Source organism: Camelina sativa, chromosome 20 (assembly GCF_030686135.1).
Source record: "Camelina sativa cultivar CO46 ecotype springtype chromosome 20, ASM3068613v1".
In the NCBI taxonomy this organism is placed as follows: Eukaryota; Viridiplantae; Streptophyta; class Magnoliopsida; order Brassicales; family Brassicaceae; genus Camelina; species Camelina sativa.
This window is the reverse complement of record NC_141899.1, coordinates 979,506-996,776: the sequence shown is the minus strand read 5'-3', so window position 1 is coordinate 996,776 and position 17,271 is coordinate 979,506. Positions and strand designations below refer to the sequence as shown.

At 35.5% G+C, this 17,271-nt stretch overlaps 5 protein-coding genes across 5 annotated transcripts; 1 reads left to right on the top strand and 4 right to left on the bottom strand.

The window, feature by feature from the left end:
• Positions 1 to 2: 2 nt before the first annotated feature.
• Positions 3 to 1,808, bottom strand: LOC104768508 (membrane magnesium transporter). The gene is made up of 4 exons (XM_010492511.3): positions 1,384 to 1,808; positions 1,227 to 1,279; positions 1,014 to 1,114; positions 3 to 211 (listed from the first exon to the last, which is right to left on the bottom strand). The coding sequence occupies exons 1-4, from the start codon at positions 1,454 to 1,456 to the stop codon at positions 124 to 126; spliced, it is 315 nt and encodes a 104-aa protein (XP_010490813.1). The 5' UTR covers positions 1,457 to 1,808; the 3' UTR covers positions 3 to 123.
• A 204-nt stretch (positions 1,809 to 2,012) lies between these two features.
• Positions 2,013 to 5,962, top strand: LOC104768507 (cell division control protein 48 homolog E). The gene is made up of 8 exons (XM_010492508.3): positions 2,013 to 2,488; positions 2,625 to 2,790; positions 3,096 to 3,324; positions 3,418 to 4,184; positions 4,285 to 4,506; positions 4,593 to 4,664; positions 4,756 to 5,397; positions 5,491 to 5,962. The coding sequence occupies exons 1-8, from the start codon at positions 2,460 to 2,462 to the stop codon at positions 5,797 to 5,799; spliced, it is 2,436 nt and encodes an 811-aa protein (XP_010490810.2). The 5' UTR covers positions 2,013 to 2,459; the 3' UTR covers positions 5,800 to 5,962.
• A 119-nt stretch (positions 5,963 to 6,081) lies between these two features.
• Positions 6,082 to 9,056, bottom strand: LOC104768506 (OVARIAN TUMOR DOMAIN-containing deubiquitinating enzyme 10-like). Its single transcript, XM_087506370.1, has 11 exons — positions 8,702 to 9,056; positions 7,825 to 8,216; positions 7,551 to 7,720; positions 7,393 to 7,466; positions 7,261 to 7,315; positions 7,098 to 7,172; positions 6,930 to 7,003; positions 6,802 to 6,850; positions 6,618 to 6,702; positions 6,460 to 6,516; positions 6,082 to 6,363 (listed from the first exon to the last, which is right to left on the bottom strand). The coding sequence occupies exons 2-11, from the start codon at positions 8,204 to 8,206 to the stop codon at positions 6,308 to 6,310; spliced, it is 1,077 nt and encodes a 358-aa protein (XP_087362496.1). The 5' UTR covers positions 8,207 to 8,216; positions 8,702 to 9,056; the 3' UTR covers positions 6,082 to 6,307.
• Positions 9,057 to 11,800: 2,744 nt separating this feature from the next.
• Positions 11,801 to 14,255, bottom strand: LOC104768504 (serine/threonine-protein kinase PCRK2). Its single transcript, XM_010492506.3, has 5 exons — positions 13,961 to 14,255; positions 13,130 to 13,536; positions 12,787 to 13,047; positions 12,578 to 12,700; positions 11,801 to 12,485 (listed from the first exon to the last, which is right to left on the bottom strand). The coding sequence occupies exons 2-5, from the start codon at positions 13,499 to 13,501 to the stop codon at positions 11,976 to 11,978; spliced, it is 1,266 nt and encodes a 421-aa protein (XP_010490808.1). The 5' UTR covers positions 13,502 to 13,536; positions 13,961 to 14,255; the 3' UTR covers positions 11,801 to 11,975.
• Positions 14,256 to 14,522: 267 nt separating this feature from the next.
• On the bottom strand, positions 14,523 to 16,624 carry LOC104768502 (uncharacterized). Its single transcript, XM_087506189.1, has one exon. The coding sequence runs from the start codon at positions 16,582 to 16,584 to the stop codon at positions 14,683 to 14,685; it is 1,902 nt and encodes a 633-aa protein (XP_087362315.1). The 5' UTR covers positions 16,585 to 16,624; the 3' UTR covers positions 14,523 to 14,682.
• Between the last annotated feature and the right edge of the window lie 647 nt (positions 16,625 to 17,271).

Below are 17,271 nucleotides of genomic sequence, written 5' to 3'. Positions count from 1 at the left end.
GCTTTCCTAGAATCAAAAATTGATGAAAAGCAGAGTAGTTTACTTAAAGGTAGAATTTCAATGGATACATCTCATAGAGCATTAGACACATCAATGTTTGACTAAACAGTGTGATAAAAAAAATTAAAACTTCATGTCGATCTGTGGTGGGAACAGTCTGCCACGGTGGTTAAATATCATGAACTCAGAGCTATCCGGTAAAGAAACCGTCCTGTAAAAATTTGAAATAATCAGTTAACAAAAGATATACGAACTCCCAACCAATACAAGAACCATAATGTATAAGAAGGTAGGTGAGAAAGAGGCTGTGACATGTAGAAGGAACCATAGGGTGAATAAAAAGCCAATGAAACAAATCTAAACTGATCGAATGAGTTAGGTGCAGAACTGCTTCAAGTTCTTGTAACCCATAACCGTAACTGGACCAATTTGAATGTCCAGCATGTTAGACAACCTTAGCTACACAAAATACTAGTAAATTAAACATCAATGCTGAAAAGGTACAACATCTCTAGAAGACGCGTTTCTTATCCATAAACATGGGTCTTTGGTCATTCTCAATCAATGGAAAAAAACATTAACTATCAAATTTCCAAATTTCAGATTGATAAACACTGATATACAACAGAGAGCTAAAGAAACATCAAAGCAAGACCCTCAACATCTCTAGAACAAAAGTTCCTTAAAATGATCATGAACAAACAAATCCACAAATCTTCACAAAACATATTCATTAGACATTGCAAACTCGCATGATTAAAATCAATAACTGGACCAAATCTAACCAAAAGATGTCTCTATAAGACACGGTAACTCTATTCCAAACTCAAACAATTTACGAACAGAGAAAAAAATCCATCCTTTAACTAAGGCATCAATGTTAGACTCTAGGAACATCTCTAGAACAGAACATCCTAAGCCAATAGCAAAAAACACTCACTAGATAACATGATTTCAGATTGATCAACACTGATACACAACAGAGAGTTCAAGAGATACATATGATCACAAACCTGTTTTCATCAGAATCCGGATGGATCGAGAGAAATTTCCCAGGGAAAGTCAAAGCAGCCCACATACAGAGAGCTAGTCCAACGATCAGCTCCAAAAGAACCTTAAGAAATCAAATCACAAGACATATATCAAAAGCATAATCACTGCTAACAAAGTTCCAAAATAGACAACTGAGGAAAAGAGAAACCTTTTTATATATATAATAAACTCACATTCATCGGTGGTCGAGAAAACTCTTCCTCCATGATCTTCAACAATCCTCTATCTGAAACAAACAAAGAAGAGAAACCCAATTCAAGATACTATCTCAAAAAAAAAGCAAAGTAGATCTGACTCAATTGGAACTGGATTTGTGAAGAGTTGACATACATTGGATTGTTGAATAAGCAGCATGGGAGAGAATCAGAACGCCGATAACTCCAACTACGAACCCTAAATTCATCTTTAGAAATTCGAAATTCTCTTTTTTTTTTTTTTTTCTTCTCAAAGTTTGATTCCCGATCTGGATTTTTCTCGTCGAGTGTTCTCCGTCGAGGATCGAATTAGAATAGAAGACGACGATCAGTGGAGTTAACAAAAAACGGCATGTAGTTTATAATAATATCGCATATCTGAAAGTGAAAACGGCGCAACGTCTAATATCTAAGAGATCACTAAAAACGCCGCGTAGTGCTAAAATTTAAGAATGTTCTAGACGTCACAGATATTTTTTATGAACTCAACGGTATATTCGAGATAATGATAACAAAAAGATTTATATAACCATTTATGAAATTAATATTTTAAATTGGATGAGATTTTGATAACTCTTTTTTTTGCAACATTAAGTTTTTTTTTGATAAAATAAGAATGTTCTAGACATATGAGGTTTTTCTATTTTTGATATTAAAAAAAATTGGAAAAAACAAATAAAATAAATTGTAAGATATACAAATTTCTATATTGAAAAAACAGGAAAATAAACATATGTAGCTTGCTCTATATTCTATTCCTTTCTTGGGTTTGTGATCACCAAAAAAAAATGTAAATTCTGTTATCTTCCTCACCTCTCTCTTTTACTTTTATTTTCAACTTTTCCTATAACTTTTTTTAATACAATTTAGGTACCCTTATCACACTATAATAATGTAAATTAATTGATATGAATTGAAGCAAATATGGGTGTTTTAATTATCATAACTAAATATAGGAAAGATTTGAGATAAAAGTTAAAAGATTAGGGGTCGTTTAGTGATTAGTAAAAGAATAAGAAAAGAAAAGGAAAATAATAAGTTCCGCTTCTTTTTCCAACAAGAAGGAAATCACAGAGGGCTATAAATCCCGAAAGCAGCTGCCCTTGAGATCTCCTCATTATCTCTCATTCATCATCATCATCGTCTAATCGATCTCTCTAGTAACAAATTTCGCAGCTTTCTTCTAAAAAGCTCTCTCTTTGTCTATCAACTATGTCTAACAAACCAGAATCTTCCGACTCGTAAGTACACCTAGATCTTTCGATTCTCGTTTCCCGATCATAAAATTTTGATTTTTTTTACTTGGGTTGCTTCGATATTAGGATTAGGGTTTTTTTTAGTTTGATCTCATCTAAGCTTGTTTTTTTTTGGTTTCAGGAAACCTAAGAAGGAGGATTTCAGTACTAAGATTCTCGAGAGGAAGAAGTCTCCTAACCGACTTGTTGTTGATGAAGCTATTAACGATGACAACTCTGTTGTCTCGCTTCATCCTGCCACCATGGAAAAGCTCCAGCTTTTCCGAGGCGATACAATTCTCATCAAGGTTAGGGTTTTGTTTTACTCGAAACTCTTTTTATTGAGTACTAAGTTGTGTTATGCTTTGGGTTTTGTTGTTGGTCCTGTGTCCCTCTTGAGACTACTTGTAAAGTATTGAATGTTGGTTTACCGAATTAGGGTTTTTCCTTGCTTGGCTTATTGATTCTTATGTGACTTGTCTTTTGTGTCCACAATTGTGCTAAGATGTTTTTACTTTGTATGATCTTGTAAACACATACAGTTAGGGTTACAAGAATTGGTTTTTTTTTTTATCTCTGTGATTACTTACTTGATTGGGTTTTGGCTTTGCAGGGTAAGAAGAGGAAGGACACTGTGTGCATTGCCCTAGCTGATGAAACATGTGAGGAACCCAAGATCAGAATGAATAAGGTTGTAAGGTCTAACTTGAGGGTTAGGCTAGGAGATGTTATTTCTGTTCACCAATGCCCTGATGTCAAGTATGGAAACCGTGTTCACATATTGCCGGTTGATGATACTGTTGAAGGTGTTACTGGAAACCTTTTTGATGCTTTTCTTAAACGTAAGTTTGCTTGAACTCTTTGATTCTCTTTCATATCATTGTTTAGCTTGACTTTTGATTGTTTGCTGAACTTTAATTGATTTTTTTCAACAGCTTACTTCCTGGAGGCTTACCGCCCAGTGAGGAAGGGAGATCTTTTCCTAGTAAGAGGAGGAATGAGGAGTGTGGAGTTCAAAGTTATCGAGACTGATCCTGCTGAGTACTGTGTGGTGGCTCCAGATACAGAGATCTTCTGTGAGGGTGAACCTATTAAGAGGGAAGACGAAGAAAGGCTTGATGAGGTTGGTTATGACGATGTTGGTGGTGTCAGGAAACAGATGGCTCAGATTAGGGAATTGGTTGAACTTCCCTTGAGGCATCCACAACTCTTTAAATCAATTGGTGTGAAGCCACCAAAGGGTATTCTGCTATACGGACCTCCTGGATCCGGGAAGACTCTTATCGCTCGTGCTGTGGCTAATGAAACCGGAGCGTTCTTCTTCTGTATCAATGGACCAGAAATCATGTCGAAACTGGCTGGTGAGAGTGAGAGCAACCTCCGGAAAGCATTTGAGGAGGCTGAGAAGAATGCCCCTTCTATCATATTCATTGATGAGATTGACTCTATCGCACCAAAAAGAGACAAGACAAATGGAGAGGTTGAGAGGAGGATTGTCTCTCAGCTCCTTACGCTTATGGATGGTCTGAAATCTCGTGCTCATGTTATTGTTATGGGAGCAACAAATCGCCCCAACAGTATTGATCCAGCTTTGAGAAGGTTTGGAAGATTTGACAGGGAGATTGATATCGGTGTTCCCGATGAAATTGGACGTCTTGAAGTTCTTAGGATCCACACGAAGAACATGAAGCTAGCTGAAGATGTAAGTTTTCTATAAATTAAGCATCTCTGCAAGTTCTTTTGATATTTTTTCTTGTTGCAGTGTTTATTAAAGTTTTTTTTTTTCTTTTTCTTTTAAACAGGTTGATCTAGAAAGAATCTCCCATGACACACATGGATATGTTGGAGCTGATCTTGCAGCTCTATGTACTGAAGCTGCCCTTCAATGTATCAGAGAGAAGATGGATGTGATTGACTTGGAAGATGATGCTATTGATGCCGAAATCCTTAATTCCATGGCGGTGTCTAATGAACACTTCCACACCGCTCTTGGAAACAGCAACCCATCCGCACTTCGCGAAACTGTAAGTGTTGATTCTTGCTTGTACAAGTATCATAACATGTTTCTTATATCCGGTTTCGATTCTAACAATTGCATTTTATTTCACAGGTTGTTGAGGTTCCAAATGTCTCCTGGGAGGATATTGGAGGTCTTGAGAATGTTAAAAGAGAGCTTCAGGAGGTAAAAATTGTTTTTACATGCTTTGCTTGGTTCCAAATTGTTTCATTTTTAAGAACTTATCTAATCAATTTTTGTTTTTGTGTTAATGCAGACTGTTCAATACCCTGTGGAGCATCCAGAGAAGTTCGAGAAGTTTGGAATGTCTCCATCAAAGGGAGTTCTGTTCTACGGTCCTCCTGGATGTGGGAAAACCCTTCTAGCCAAAGCTATAGCAAACGAGTGCCAAGCAAACTTCATCAGTGTCAAGGGACCTGAGCTTCTCACAATGTGGTTTGGAGAAAGTGAAGCCAACGTCCGTGAAATATTTGACAAGGCTCGTCAATCTGCTCCTTGTGTTCTGTTTTTCGATGAGCTCGACTCCATTGCTACTCAGAGAGGAAACAGTGTGGGTGATGCAGGCGGTGCAGCTGATAGAGTGTTGAATCAGCTTCTGACAGAAATGGATGGAATGAACGCAAAGAAGACGGTGTTCATTATTGGAGCAACTAACAGACCTGATATCATCGATCCAGCTCTTCTTCGACCTGGAAGACTCGACCAGCTTATCTACATTCCTCTACCTGATGAAGATTCACGTCTCAATATCTTCAAGGCCTGCTTGAGAAAATCTCCTGTTGCTAAAGATGTAGATGTGACTGCACTCGCTAAGTACACCCAGGGATTCAGTGGTGCTGATATCACTGAGATCTGCCAGAGAGCTTGCAAATACGCAATCAGAGAAAACATCGAAAAGGTCAGATATTTGTTTATTATTAGCTACTGAAACTTGAGTAAGCAACCGTTAATGCCAATTCGTTTTAATCCTGACCATTTTTTTGTTCCTCAGGATATTGAGAAAGAGCGTAGAAGGAGCGCGAATCCAGAAGCAATGGAGGAAGATATGGTGGATGATGAAGTCTCAGAGATTCGAGCTGCTCATTTCGAAGAGTCGATGAAATACGCAAGGAGAAGTGTGAGTGATGCTGATATCCGCAAGTACCAAGCTTTTGCTCAGACGCTGCAGCAATCGAGAGGGTTTGGATCTGAGTTCAGGTTTAATCCAACCGCTGCTGCCGGACGCACTACTGGTACTGCAGCCGCTGATCCCTTTGCCACTTCTACTGCTGCAGCTGATGACGACGATCTCTACAGTTAGATTACCTCTCACAGTGATCGTTTTTTTTTTTTTTAATTTTCTTTTAACTTAAAAGTTGTGATCTTTTGAATGATGTCAAGAGGGATGATACAGTTAACTCCTCCGCTTTTGTCATGACTCAAAAGCTCACTTTAGCAAATTATTTCGATGTTTATTTTCTTCACGATGCTCTTGATCAGTTTCTTAAGGTTAATGTCCTTCATATAATAACATATACTACTAGAGAAAAGATAATCGTTGGAACTGTTAGAATTTGGGATGTTAATTAGCCGAACAAGGATATGATCAAAATGTTGTGTATTGTTTTTATTTGATTTGTTAATTCTGTTTTTGGGGCAGATAAATTTTCTTTCTTTCAAAGAAGAAAATAATATTATTGTAAGACTTTGAAGCTATGAGCTCTGTTCATCCTCTCTCTCTACGAAGGGACTATATCAAAGAACATCCCTCTCTCAAGTCAATAAAATATTAATATAACCCAGTTGCTGATGATGATCCATGGCCTTGTCTAGTTTCCGAAACGCCACCATTTTCTCTTCCTCTGTAGCTCTGTTTCAGATGTATCTGAACACCAAAAATATGAAAAAGAAGAGAATTAAGATGAAGAGGAGGAAAGAAGCAAAAACATAGTCTATGAAATAGAAGGTTTCTTGAAGTTACCTCTGTTTAAGTAGATGGCGTTGTAGTGAACCTCTGCCCAGAAGCTCAAGAAGATTACTGCGGAATACAAGAGCAAAATAACAGATCACTGTAATAACCCATGAAGAGAGAGGTACAGACAAGCAAATTTACAGTGAAAGAATAAAGAAACTCTTTACCTCCTTTGGATTCTTGGGAGGTAGGAAGAATTTCGATGTAACATGTATCTTTGAATGATGTTAGGACTACTATTTTCACCCGATACTGCCATGTTAAAAAGTTTCACCAAAACTGATTTAACTATGAACTGAGGAAAGTAAAGGAAGATCAGCTCATATTTTTTACAAGTTTAAGAATTTATACCGCATCTGCAGCTGCCTGTAATGTCACATGATCACCCCACTCGCCGCTCCTGTTTCAAATTTTAACACTAAACTTTAACAAAGGAAGGGCAGCTAAGTTATGGAGTTGACTAGGAGAAGAGATTTTACCGAGACATCTTTTTTAGGTACTCAGAGAAGTCCATAGGAACGTATCCTTGATAAGAATCTGGACGAGATTTGAGCTAAACCAGGAGATGAACATCGCAAAAATAAAAATGAGTTCATGCAACTTGTGGGAGCTTGTAAAGATTCTCAAGAGCAAAAAGATCATCAAACCTGTTTTACTATTTGTCGTCTAACATGTTTATGACGATCTGCGGTTTTGTACAGTTGGTCAGCTAAAGCACGGAACTGAAAAGAAAAAGTTGGGAGGGAGGATTCAAGATTCAAAATGATGAGTAAGAATCTAAGTCTTCCAGAAATTTAAGAAGAAGTTTACCTGGCAATTACCATCTCCTGGAACCTTAACCTCGGTGAAGTCAAACATCTCTAACCTGAAACGATGGGAAACTAATGGAATCAAGAATTGTTTACATATGATGGAAAACATAGAATGAGCAAACATACATACCTATTCCGAAGTCTTTCATGATCTGAAACTGCTTCTTCTTCCGGAGGTATTTCTCCATTTATTTTGGGTATATACTGCATATAAATTATGATTGATTCTCAAACGAAAAGAACATATAAACATCAATTTAAACATAACAGATTCTCTAGTGTACTTACCGGAATGGGAACCATTTGATTAAGTCTCCTGCCAAATTCACCATCAGCATCACATTGATCTGATTCCCACGAGTACACATACTCATCCGTGTCACTCGGGCTTGAACACGAAAAGACATTTACCGAATCATCACTCCTCCCATCTTGATCATTATCATTTCCTACCCATTCTACAACACACAAAAAACACATCTAAGTAATCTAATCCCAAAAAAACCATAACCACACACATGAAAAGCATAAAACCATTGGAAGAGCTAGTTCAATGAATAACCTGAAGAATAATCCACAGCAGACTGATCATTCCAAGCATATTCGTTGTTGTTATTACTATAGTTGTTAGTATAACCTTCTTGCTGATGTTGTTGCTGTTGTTGCTGTTGTTGTTGATGATGGGAATAATCATTACTTTCAGCGATTTCAAGCTGCAAAAGTTCGTCTTGGAGAGTTCTTGCAATGATCTCATCATTATCTACATCACTTCTACGACGATCTTCATAATCTCTGTAATACTCACCGCTCTGGTGGTGTTGATGATGATTAGCTACTTCATCATCGTCATCATGAATCATCTCAATACCATAAGGAGGATACGTGTATGGATGTGGACCAAGAAACCATTCGACAATACTTGTGTTCTCTTCATGTGAAACCATCTTTCAAAACCTGAAAACGTTATCAAGAAATCAAAAAAATCTTATCCATCAAAATCAAATAGCCCTTTTCTTCAAAACAAAACAAAACAAAAATGACTTAGTTAACACTCCAAAAATCAATTAATATACACAGAGTTTAGTTGCGTAACTCTTGGGAGACCTCTCTGGGACATTGACTGGGAAATTAAACAACAGAGACTTTTCAACAAAGACGAAAATGTGACTTCTAAAGAACTAACACAAAACAATGTTGTTTTACTCCAAAATTCTCCCAATCATCTTCATTATTTCCTAAATTAGACACTGTTAACTCAAGTCATTATCACAATCAAAAATTTCAAATCGCGAGACAAACAAAGAGAACCAAACCAACTTGGAGATTTAGTGATGAACTCAAAGGAACGATTTTTTCACTATGAATCCAGATCTGAGAAAACAATAATAATATGGGTTGAAAGAAGAAGAAGAAGTTAGATCAAAAGCTGAAAAACTCACCTTTTTCCACTTACTAAATCTCTGCAACTTGAAGACGAGATTGAATTTTTTACTAAAAATAGTTTTTTTTTTTAGAATTTCAGGAAGAAAGATTGAGAATTTAGTTTGGAAATAAACATAATTTCAAATGGGTTTGTTTCTTTTTTCGCAACTTTCTTCTTCTGAAAAGACTCAATTTTTTTTTTTGGCGGATGAATGAAGAAGATGAAGGAAAAGAAAAAAAAAAAAGGATCGAGAATGATTCGAATAAAAATAAAGTTTTTGCCTTTTTCGATTCTGAGAAAGAGAAAGAAACCCAGAAGAAAAAACAATTAAAATTAAAAGAAAAGGAAAATGAGAAAACGCGCAAAATGCCACTCAATATTTATATGCAATTCCTGATTTTGTAGCCGTTGGATCATTAATACGAACGGTCATGACTTCATCTGTTATATTTATTGTTTTCTTTTTTTAATTCATTCATTCTTTAATGTTGTGAGAGCATTTTCCAAAGAGGTGTATACTTAAGAATTATTAATCTACTTGATTAGCAAAATCCTTGATTTTTATTAATCAGGGGGCGTAGAATCTAGTTTCTGATTCTAATTTATTTTCTTATTATAAATAGATTTGATTTGGAATCTATTAAATTTATCAAGTTTTTTTTTTGTTTTTTTTTGACAACAAATATATCAAGTTTATATTTGTTCAAATTGAAAAGTAAAATCGAATGGCTTTATCATTAATTTTCACCAAACTAAAGTTTGATGTTTGTTTGTGTGATTAGATTGAATATTCTGACTTTTCAGGTTTACTGGGACATCCTGTAAAAAGATAGATCTAAAAAAATTTGAATTGAAAAATTGGAGGTTTTTAAACGTGTAATATTTTCAGGTCTTTACCAAATCCCCAAAAATTAACTTTGTAGTTAATGAGCATTTAAGGAAGGATTAGCATGCAAATGTTAATAACTCGTGTTAGGCTAAAATTGTAGAAATTTTTTTCTTAAAGAAGCAAATGGGTCCAAATAATAACACATGGCTGCCTGTATAGTTTTGATTAATTACTTTCCCAATCATATCCGGCGCCAATAAATTACTACTTTCTTTTTTGTGTCAGTGTAAGAATTCCACGTGGCACCAACTCAATTTATTGAATTCCAAAAACTTTCGAATTCAATTCTTTCAGGCAGAGCCCCCTTTGTTTGATTTAATCGTGATATTTAAAAGTTTGTATATATTTTAATATTTCTTGGGAATATTAAAGTTTTCTTAGGTCATATATAATAAATGAACTAGGTTCAGGTTCTATGTTCTCACGGTGAATGATGAATCATACGGATGCTTTTGCGAATGCTTCAATTTATTTTAAAATTATTCAATATTATAAAGTATAAACCTAAAACCTAGATTGACAAATTCATGCAGTAATGAGATCTATACTAATGAGCAATACTATAAAATAATGTAAATGAGTTTAATCGAAATAAAATACGTCAAATTGCTTGCAAATAATAAAATAAGAGGAAAAATAGTCAATTTATATTGCATCAGCTTTATGATAATATGGTATATATTTAAAAAATTTATGGCATGGGTCATGAATGATTTGAGAAACCCAAAAGCCAGTTTTTTTTGTGGGTAATATAACTAGAAACAATTTGTTTTTGTTAGGTAGCAAAATTTGATTAAGCGCATACGTTATTATGGTGTGTTTTTTTTATAAACGTTAGTAGTAGTTGTGAAGATTGAAGATTATGCTGATGTAGCCATTAGCAAATAGCCACTCTCTTTCAATTATCCTATGCGCATATTATATATTTATATGTTACATGTCAATTAGTCGAATACTATATATAACTTAAATAGTCCATTTCAAAAAGGGTCAATGCACTATTTTATAGAGTTTTAATAATATGAATAAATGTTACTATCATATATGGTAGTTGATACTTCATAGAGCAGAAATCTACCAAGCAACATGCATGCAGCATTGTTCTAACTTCTAACAATCATAGTTGAGAACCAAATATATAAGCGCGTCGTGTGGTTTCATATAAACTCTATGTTCAAAAACCTATCATGTCATATAAATAGATAAATAAATCTAGTTAATACTACTCGATAAAGGAAGTAATACGTGATTAGCAATTTAGCATTTAGCGTGACTGTTGTAAGAGTATTTAGTGTGTTTCGTATTATCCAGGAGATGTACAAACTGACATATGCTTTCAAATGTAGCAAGGGTTTTTTTTTCAAAGTACCATTATGTAATTTAAGGTACTGTATATGTTATGTTTTGTTATGCTATAACTATATTCTATATGATTTTTTTCTTAACTTACTATGTGAATCATTAACTCTCAATTGAGTATTTTTATTCTTCCTTCTGTTCGTTTACACCAAAGCAATCAATGAATCGGGCTTTTTTTGTTTTTAAAACACCAATTAAGCTATATATATATATATTTATATTTTTTTTTACATACTATTCGCTTTTCACGTTACTTTTTATGAAACTCGTCTTCTTATAATCTTGAGATGCTATGATAGTTTTACTAAAAGCTCTAAATTTAATGGCTTCCCCTGTTTTCATCCAAAATCAATGCTTCAAAAGTCAAATTGTTTGCCATTGTTAGTACAGATAAGTTGAATGCAATCTTATCAATATCATTCCACTTATTGTGTAAAAAAGGAACAATTTGATGCCTTTTTTTTCTTCTGTTACTTTCATTTAAATCTCGAATTCTAAAAAGTAAACAAAATATGACTATGATGATAGATACTAGGCATAAATTATGTTTATGCATATGAATTTGTAACGGAAGTCATACACTCGAGTGTCTCTTGATCCATTAATGCATAATGCATTCATTTTGTGAATCAATAATATTCACACACGCCTTCGTAATTTCGAACGGACCTCAATTTTATGAATACTTTTTGGGGGAAACCATAAGGTTGGGCAAGAAGATGTTACATAATTTAGACCGTATGACCTTTTATAATGGGCTTATCATAAACTTATTAAGTTGTGACCAAAGGCCCAAAAAGCCCATTAGTTTTGTTTGGTTTCATTGTGTTTGATCACTTTGTTGCTTGCTGCTATTAGAGTATCAGGTGAGTACCTAAAATCATAATATTTCAAATCGATCGTTTCATAAGCTTAATATGGAAACATCACACCAAACAATAAAATTAACAAAATTAGTAAAAAATAAAAAAAAAATGTAAGAAAACTCACAAGTTTGTTAAAATTACAGTATTTATAATTTGTTTCTGACTTGGCCTTAGTATCAACAAGCTCTCACATTCTTTGGGTTCCACAACTTTTCCAGCCAACCTCCTTCGCCACCATCAAGAACCTTCTTGTTCTTCTCTTCCTCGTCTCTAGAAGCTCCTTGACTCTTAAGCGGAACCAGCTGCGGCTTCTTGCCACCAACCCCAGGCGATGAAGCTTCCACAATCTTTGTCACCATATCTAACACCTCACTCATCTTTGGACGCGCCTTTGCGTTCCTAGCAAGGCAAAGGTTGGCTACAACCGCTAGTTTCTGCACTGGCTTGATCATGTACTTCCCTTCGAGCCTCGGATCTACTATGAGCCGGAACCTCCTTGTGTCAGATAAGTAAGGTCTCACCCATTCTAAAAGCTTCTGCTCTCCTTTAGGCTTGTTCCGGTCTAGCGGCCTCCTTCCTGTAATGAGCTCATAGATGAAAACTCCGTAACCCCACACATCGCTTTTTGATGTTAGACGACCCGTTTGGATGTACTCTGGAGCTGCGTAACCCATTGTTCCTACTACCTGTTAAACCCCCAAAAATTAGAACTTTCTTGATCTTTGCAATGATTTCAGGAACCAAAAAACCAATCATGTGAAAAATGTGAGAAACTTACATCAGTAGAAACATGGCTTGACCCTGGTGAAGGACCTAAGCGAGCCAAACCAAAATCTGAAAGCTTCGCTTTCCAGTTCTCGTCTAGTAGAATGTTGGATGACTTGAAATCCCGGAATATTATCTACAGAAAGAAACATATTTATAGTTAACTGATGAGAGAAACGGATGAGCTAAGTAATGAAAACAGAGGTCTTCATGTTCATTTACCTGAAAGTTCATTTCTTCATGAAGGTATGTTAAACCCCGAGCTGCGTCTTGAGCTATTCTCAGTCTAAGGTCCCAAGTAAGTACTGTTGGTGACCGTGGGGATAAATGGAACTCAACGCTTTGGTTTGGCATATATTCATAAACCAAAAGCCTTTGGATTCCACGTTCATCGTCTTCTGCACAATGGCCCAGCAGTTTCACCAAGTTTGAATGCTCGACTACACCGAGAAAGTTCACTTCAGTCACCCATTCTTTATGACCCTGCAATGATGATATCCAAAGTTATATGATGATGCTTTGATGAATGAATGAACACTAACAGATTCTGTGAAGAAACGTTTACCTGCAACCCTCTTTTGCCGAGCTGTTTAACCGCAACTTCGATTTTCTTTGAAGGGTCTTCCAAGTTCTTGATCGTTCCCCAATAGACACAACCGAACCCGCCTTCCCCAATCATACCAGACCTACTGAAGTTCCTTGTAGCAGATTTAAGATCACTGATAGTGAACTCTCTAAGGTTGTTTTCTCTAGCTGACATGCTCGTGTTGGAGTTCCTTCCAGTGGATGATGACACAGTGCTCGTTCCAGAGACATCCCGGGGACTGAAATCTGAACCGCTTTTGTTTACGTCACTGAAGATAGAGGTTGGTGAAACAGGTTTAGGGCTTCTCTGTTCATCTTTCTTGTCTCCAAGAGGGAATAAGAAGCATTTCATCTTCGTAAAGATATTGAAACACCGAGGTTCCTCCACTGATATACACACACACAAAGATGCACAAACGAACTAAAAAGTGAGCACATTGTAGCATTAGATCGAAACTCCAAAACCACTTGACTACACTAGAAGACTCAGAATCGAATACACTATTCATTTGTTCGATTCAATCTAAAAATTTGATCTTTGAATCAAAACTAATCAGAAACAAAGGACTAGATTCTGTAACATCAAGGAACCTGAAGAATTGTCGAATCAAATTAGAGATTGAAGAAAACCCCAAATTGATGTAACGAACCCTAAATTTTGTAGTTTAGACCAAGAAACACTCTTGGCCTAACTTGCCAAATTTATAGTAAAGATTAAACCTTTGGTTCTTCCCTAAACAAGAATTGCAACAAGTATGAATATTTTGTGATAGAAAAGGTAAAGTAAGTTGGAGGAAATAAACAAACTCACCTTTGAGATCTTTTTATGTACAGAGACCCAATAAAAATAAATAAAAATCAAAACTTTTTCAGAAGAAGAAGAAGAAGAAGAAGAGCGTTAAAAATCACAAAGCGAAGTATTTGTTGGCTTGAAAAGGAAGATAGGAATGTAGGAGCTATGTATTTAGTAAGTCTAATGAAATGAACTTTGAACAAAAAAAAAATGGATGGAAGAAGCAAGAAGAGCTGACGAAGAAGACTAATAATCAAAAGAGGAGAGGAGGGCTGCCTGATAAAGGAAGTCAAAGGTTGTTGTGACGACTTTTTAAAAAAAGCTTTTATGATAATATATTTAATATATACATGTCGACCCAAAAAAATTAACAATTTGGTCAATGAAATAATAATTGAGAGCAACAATTGGCAAATAAAAACACACAAAGAAAAAAAAAGAAAAAATTGTGAAGTAAATTTAGTGGCAGGAGGTAAATCTATTTGTAGAAATCACACTGGATACCGGTTTTTACAAATGTAGGAATTTGGCTAATGGACCAGCCAGTTGTGCCTACTAGTTGACAGAAAAGAAAAAAGAATTTGCTCAATAAAAAATTTGAATTTAAAAAAAAACCGTAAATATTTACAATCAATTTCCTGTTATTATAAAGTAAATGAGACTTTCCCCTATTTCATTGATGTTCTCATAATTTCTTTCGTTGTGCAGATCAAACTCGTGGCGCTAGCTTCATTATCAAATTAATTGACATGTCCTTGTTCTCTTTTTTCTTTTTGTTGAATCAGTTCCGCCCGCTGGTCGTCCTCACTATAAAAGTGTTTCGTTGAACAATATATATCTCCAGAAGGTGATACTATGAACATCATTCTATATTTGCAACGTTTTCCGCATCCGGTGCATATGGGTCGAGTGAGAGCATTGTTTTCAACAATATTGAACTCTTTCCCGTTGCATAACGTGAATCTTGAACCAGGATTCATATATAAATCCTTCCCAAGTAAACATTCAATATGGAGTGCCACTTCACATTCTTCGCATCTGTAGAATCTAGATGGGACTATTGCTTCCTCGCAAAGATCGCACGAGTAGACTCCATCTGTGTTTCCAAACCAGTACTCATCTCCAAAGTTGAGTTCTTTATATGAGAAGGTGAGTAAATGTTCATGATTCTTGTATCTCACCTTGTACGGAAAAGTGGCGCAGCCAAGACACAAGAATAAGCGACATTCGTCGCATGTTAACGATATAGTTAGGCTTCCCTGACAAATCGAACATCCACCTCTTGATGAATTAAAGAACAAGGGATGTCTATGAGGATGATGATTGTACGGCTCAGATATGGAAGCACATCGTACATCTAAAACGAAACCGTCACAATCATGAATATTGGTATTGTAGCACACATATTTGAAACCGCATGACTTAACCCAACAACATTGACATGTTCGGATTTGGTTACGACATGGTTCCAGATGAAGTAAATGGGCATGAAACGCATGTTGTTTCACACGGGGAAGACATGCACATTCTTCATGGAGCACATAATCACATTTCATGCATATGTAAGCTTTACCATCATATAGAGGAGCTATGCACGCTTGACAATATTTTTCTCCATCATGCCATATTTTGATATCTTCATCAAGTCGCATGGGATGTTCTGGATGACTAAAATGTAATATAATCCCGTTACTTATCTCCTCAAACGACGGTTTAATACTTTCCTCGTCTTCTTCTTCCGGTTCACCTTCAAGCTCTTTTCCGTCCCATATTGCTCCTAATAATAGCCCTGACGTCGCGCATTGTGTATGCACACCATAAATGCAGTCGTTTCTCAAGCAAGTATATACCCCATAATTTTCGGCAATTATTTTGCGACAAACACCGCACGCCATAATTTCTCCGAACGAAAGAGAAAAAGCAAAAGAAAGACGGTGTTTGTGACGAGATATTTTTATGACTTGTGGCAAGTAGATGCACCTTCTATGAACCATGAAATCGCAAAGAAGACATACGAAGATGAAATACTCGTTATCGTCACCTCTACAAACATCGCACATTAAATTGGATTTCCTAGGGAAGTAATATAGGGTATGCTCATGCCTTTTCTTATAGTTTATGAATGGCGGTTTTGTAGCACAAACGGGATCCAAACTAAAATCACAAATATTGCAATAGTAAATTAAGCATAAGGAAAAACTAGAAATTAGGCATTGGCATTCCAGCATAGGAGGACTTTGAAGGCTTACGTGAAGCTGAAGAGAATGTTTAGGATGATAAGGAGATTTGAACACAGAGGGAGACTCGACACATTCTCTGTGGTACCATTTGTCACATTCAATACAAAAATAGTAGGTTGTACCGATGGTGTTGATATTACAAGCCCCACAACATCCTTTTCTTCCTTCAGTGAATTGTATGTTTGCTACAGTAGTTTCTCTATTGTTGCCCTCAATAAGAGGGAGAAGATGGTGAGAATGTGAAGACTCATCATCTTCATCTTTATCATTAGAAATATAATAGGGATTATCAACTATGAGCTGAGATTCCTCTTGAACCAAGAAACTTTCATCTGTTATGTTTTTGGTTCGTACGGCAGGGCATAGGAGACGAGAAGGAAGAGAATGGTTGATGAAGTCCATTAATGTTATGTGATCCAAAGAATTTAAATGGTCAGAAATTTTGAGAAACTTGCATGAGATGATAAGAGTAGATAACTAGGCTAATCCATGAAATATATATACAATATATAAGACCACTTGATGCTAAACTTTTTATGACAAGAAAGCATTTCATGCTAAGCGTAAACAATATAATCTATATTAATTCTACAGTCAGTACCGTACCCAGGTTCATCGAGGCTTAAGGCGAACTATTATTTTAATATATTGTATGAAAATAAACAAATATTAAAATTCAAAATTAAAATAAAATAAATATCAAAAATTTGAAACTATAGAAATTTTTCAGAAAGAAAAAAAAAATCTAAAAAACCTTAAACATAACCGTTTTTATTTCTATTTCAATAAACTCTTTCATCAAATTTTCTTACTCTTTTTTCCTTCGATCTTATGACCTTACTCGGTCTTTCATAATTTAAGGTTTTGTTTTCCTTTGTGTATATTTTTATAAATAAATATATTCAGAAGAGTCATACATAGGTTGTTTAGAAAATAAAAAGAGTCTCAAAATCATAATGATACACCATATTTTCCATAATTAAGGGTAAGAAAACACACAAAAAACTATATATTTTTGGAGGCCTGAGGCAAATGCCTTTTTCCTAACACATAGGCACGGCCCTGTCTACAGTTCAAACTTGATCACGC

What these genes read in the sequence shown, in the direction of transcription:
- LOC104768508 (XM_010492511.3), bottom strand. Translation starts at nt 1,456, where the DNA reads ATGAATTTAGGGTTCGTAGTTGGAGTTATCGGCGTTCTGATTCTCTCC. An exon ending in TGCTTATTCAACAATCCAAT is followed by an intron (nt 1,280 to 1,383) that starts GTATGTCAACTC and finishes TGTTTGTTTCAG; the next exon opens with ATAGAGGATTGTTGAAGATC. An exon ending in CCGGATTCTGATGAAAACAG is followed by an intron (nt 212 to 1,013) that starts GTTTGTGATCAT and finishes AAATTTTTACAG; the next exon opens with GACGGTTTCTTTACCGGATA.
- LOC104768507 (XM_010492508.3), top strand. Translation starts at nt 2,460, where the DNA reads ATGTCTAACAAACCAGAATCTTCCGACTC. An exon ending in GCGATACAATTCTCATCAAG is followed by an intron (nt 2,791 to 3,095) that starts GTTAGGGTTTTG and finishes TTGGCTTTGCAG; the next exon opens with GGTAAGAAGAGGAAGGACAC. An exon ending in TCAGAGAAAACATCGAAAAG is followed by an intron (nt 5,398 to 5,490) that starts GTCAGATATTTG and finishes TTTGTTCCTCAG; the next exon opens with GATATTGAGAAAGAGCGTAG.
- LOC104768506 (XM_087506370.1), bottom strand. Translation starts at nt 8,206, where the DNA reads ATGGTTTCACATGAAGAGAACACAAGTATTGTCGAATGGTTTCTTGGT. An exon ending in CTCCCAAGAATCCAAAGGAG is followed by an intron (nt 6,517 to 6,617) that starts GTAAAGAGTTTC and finishes TGTATTCCGCAG; the next exon opens with TAATCTTCTTGAGCTTCTGG. An exon ending in CGCCATCTACTTAAACAGAG is followed by an intron (nt 6,364 to 6,459) that starts GTAACTTCAAGA and finishes TTTGGTGTTCAG; the next exon opens with ATACATCTGAAACAGAGCTA.
- LOC104768504 (XM_010492506.3), bottom strand. Translation starts at nt 13,501, where the DNA reads ATGAAATGCTTCTTATTCCCTCTTGGAGACAAGAAAGATGAACAGAGA. An exon ending in TCGGCAAAAGAGGGTTGCAG is followed by an intron (nt 13,048 to 13,129) that starts GTAAACGTTTCT and finishes TCATCATTGCAG; the next exon opens with GGTCATAAAGAATGGGTGAC. An exon ending in CAAGCCATGTTTCTACTGAT is followed by an intron (nt 12,486 to 12,577) that starts GTAAGTTTCTCA and finishes GGGGTTTAACAG; the next exon opens with GTAGTAGGAACAATGGGTTA.
- LOC104768502 (XM_087506189.1), bottom strand. Translation starts at nt 16,584, where the DNA reads ATGGACTTCATCAACCATTCTCTTCCTTCTCGTCTCCTATGCCCTGCC.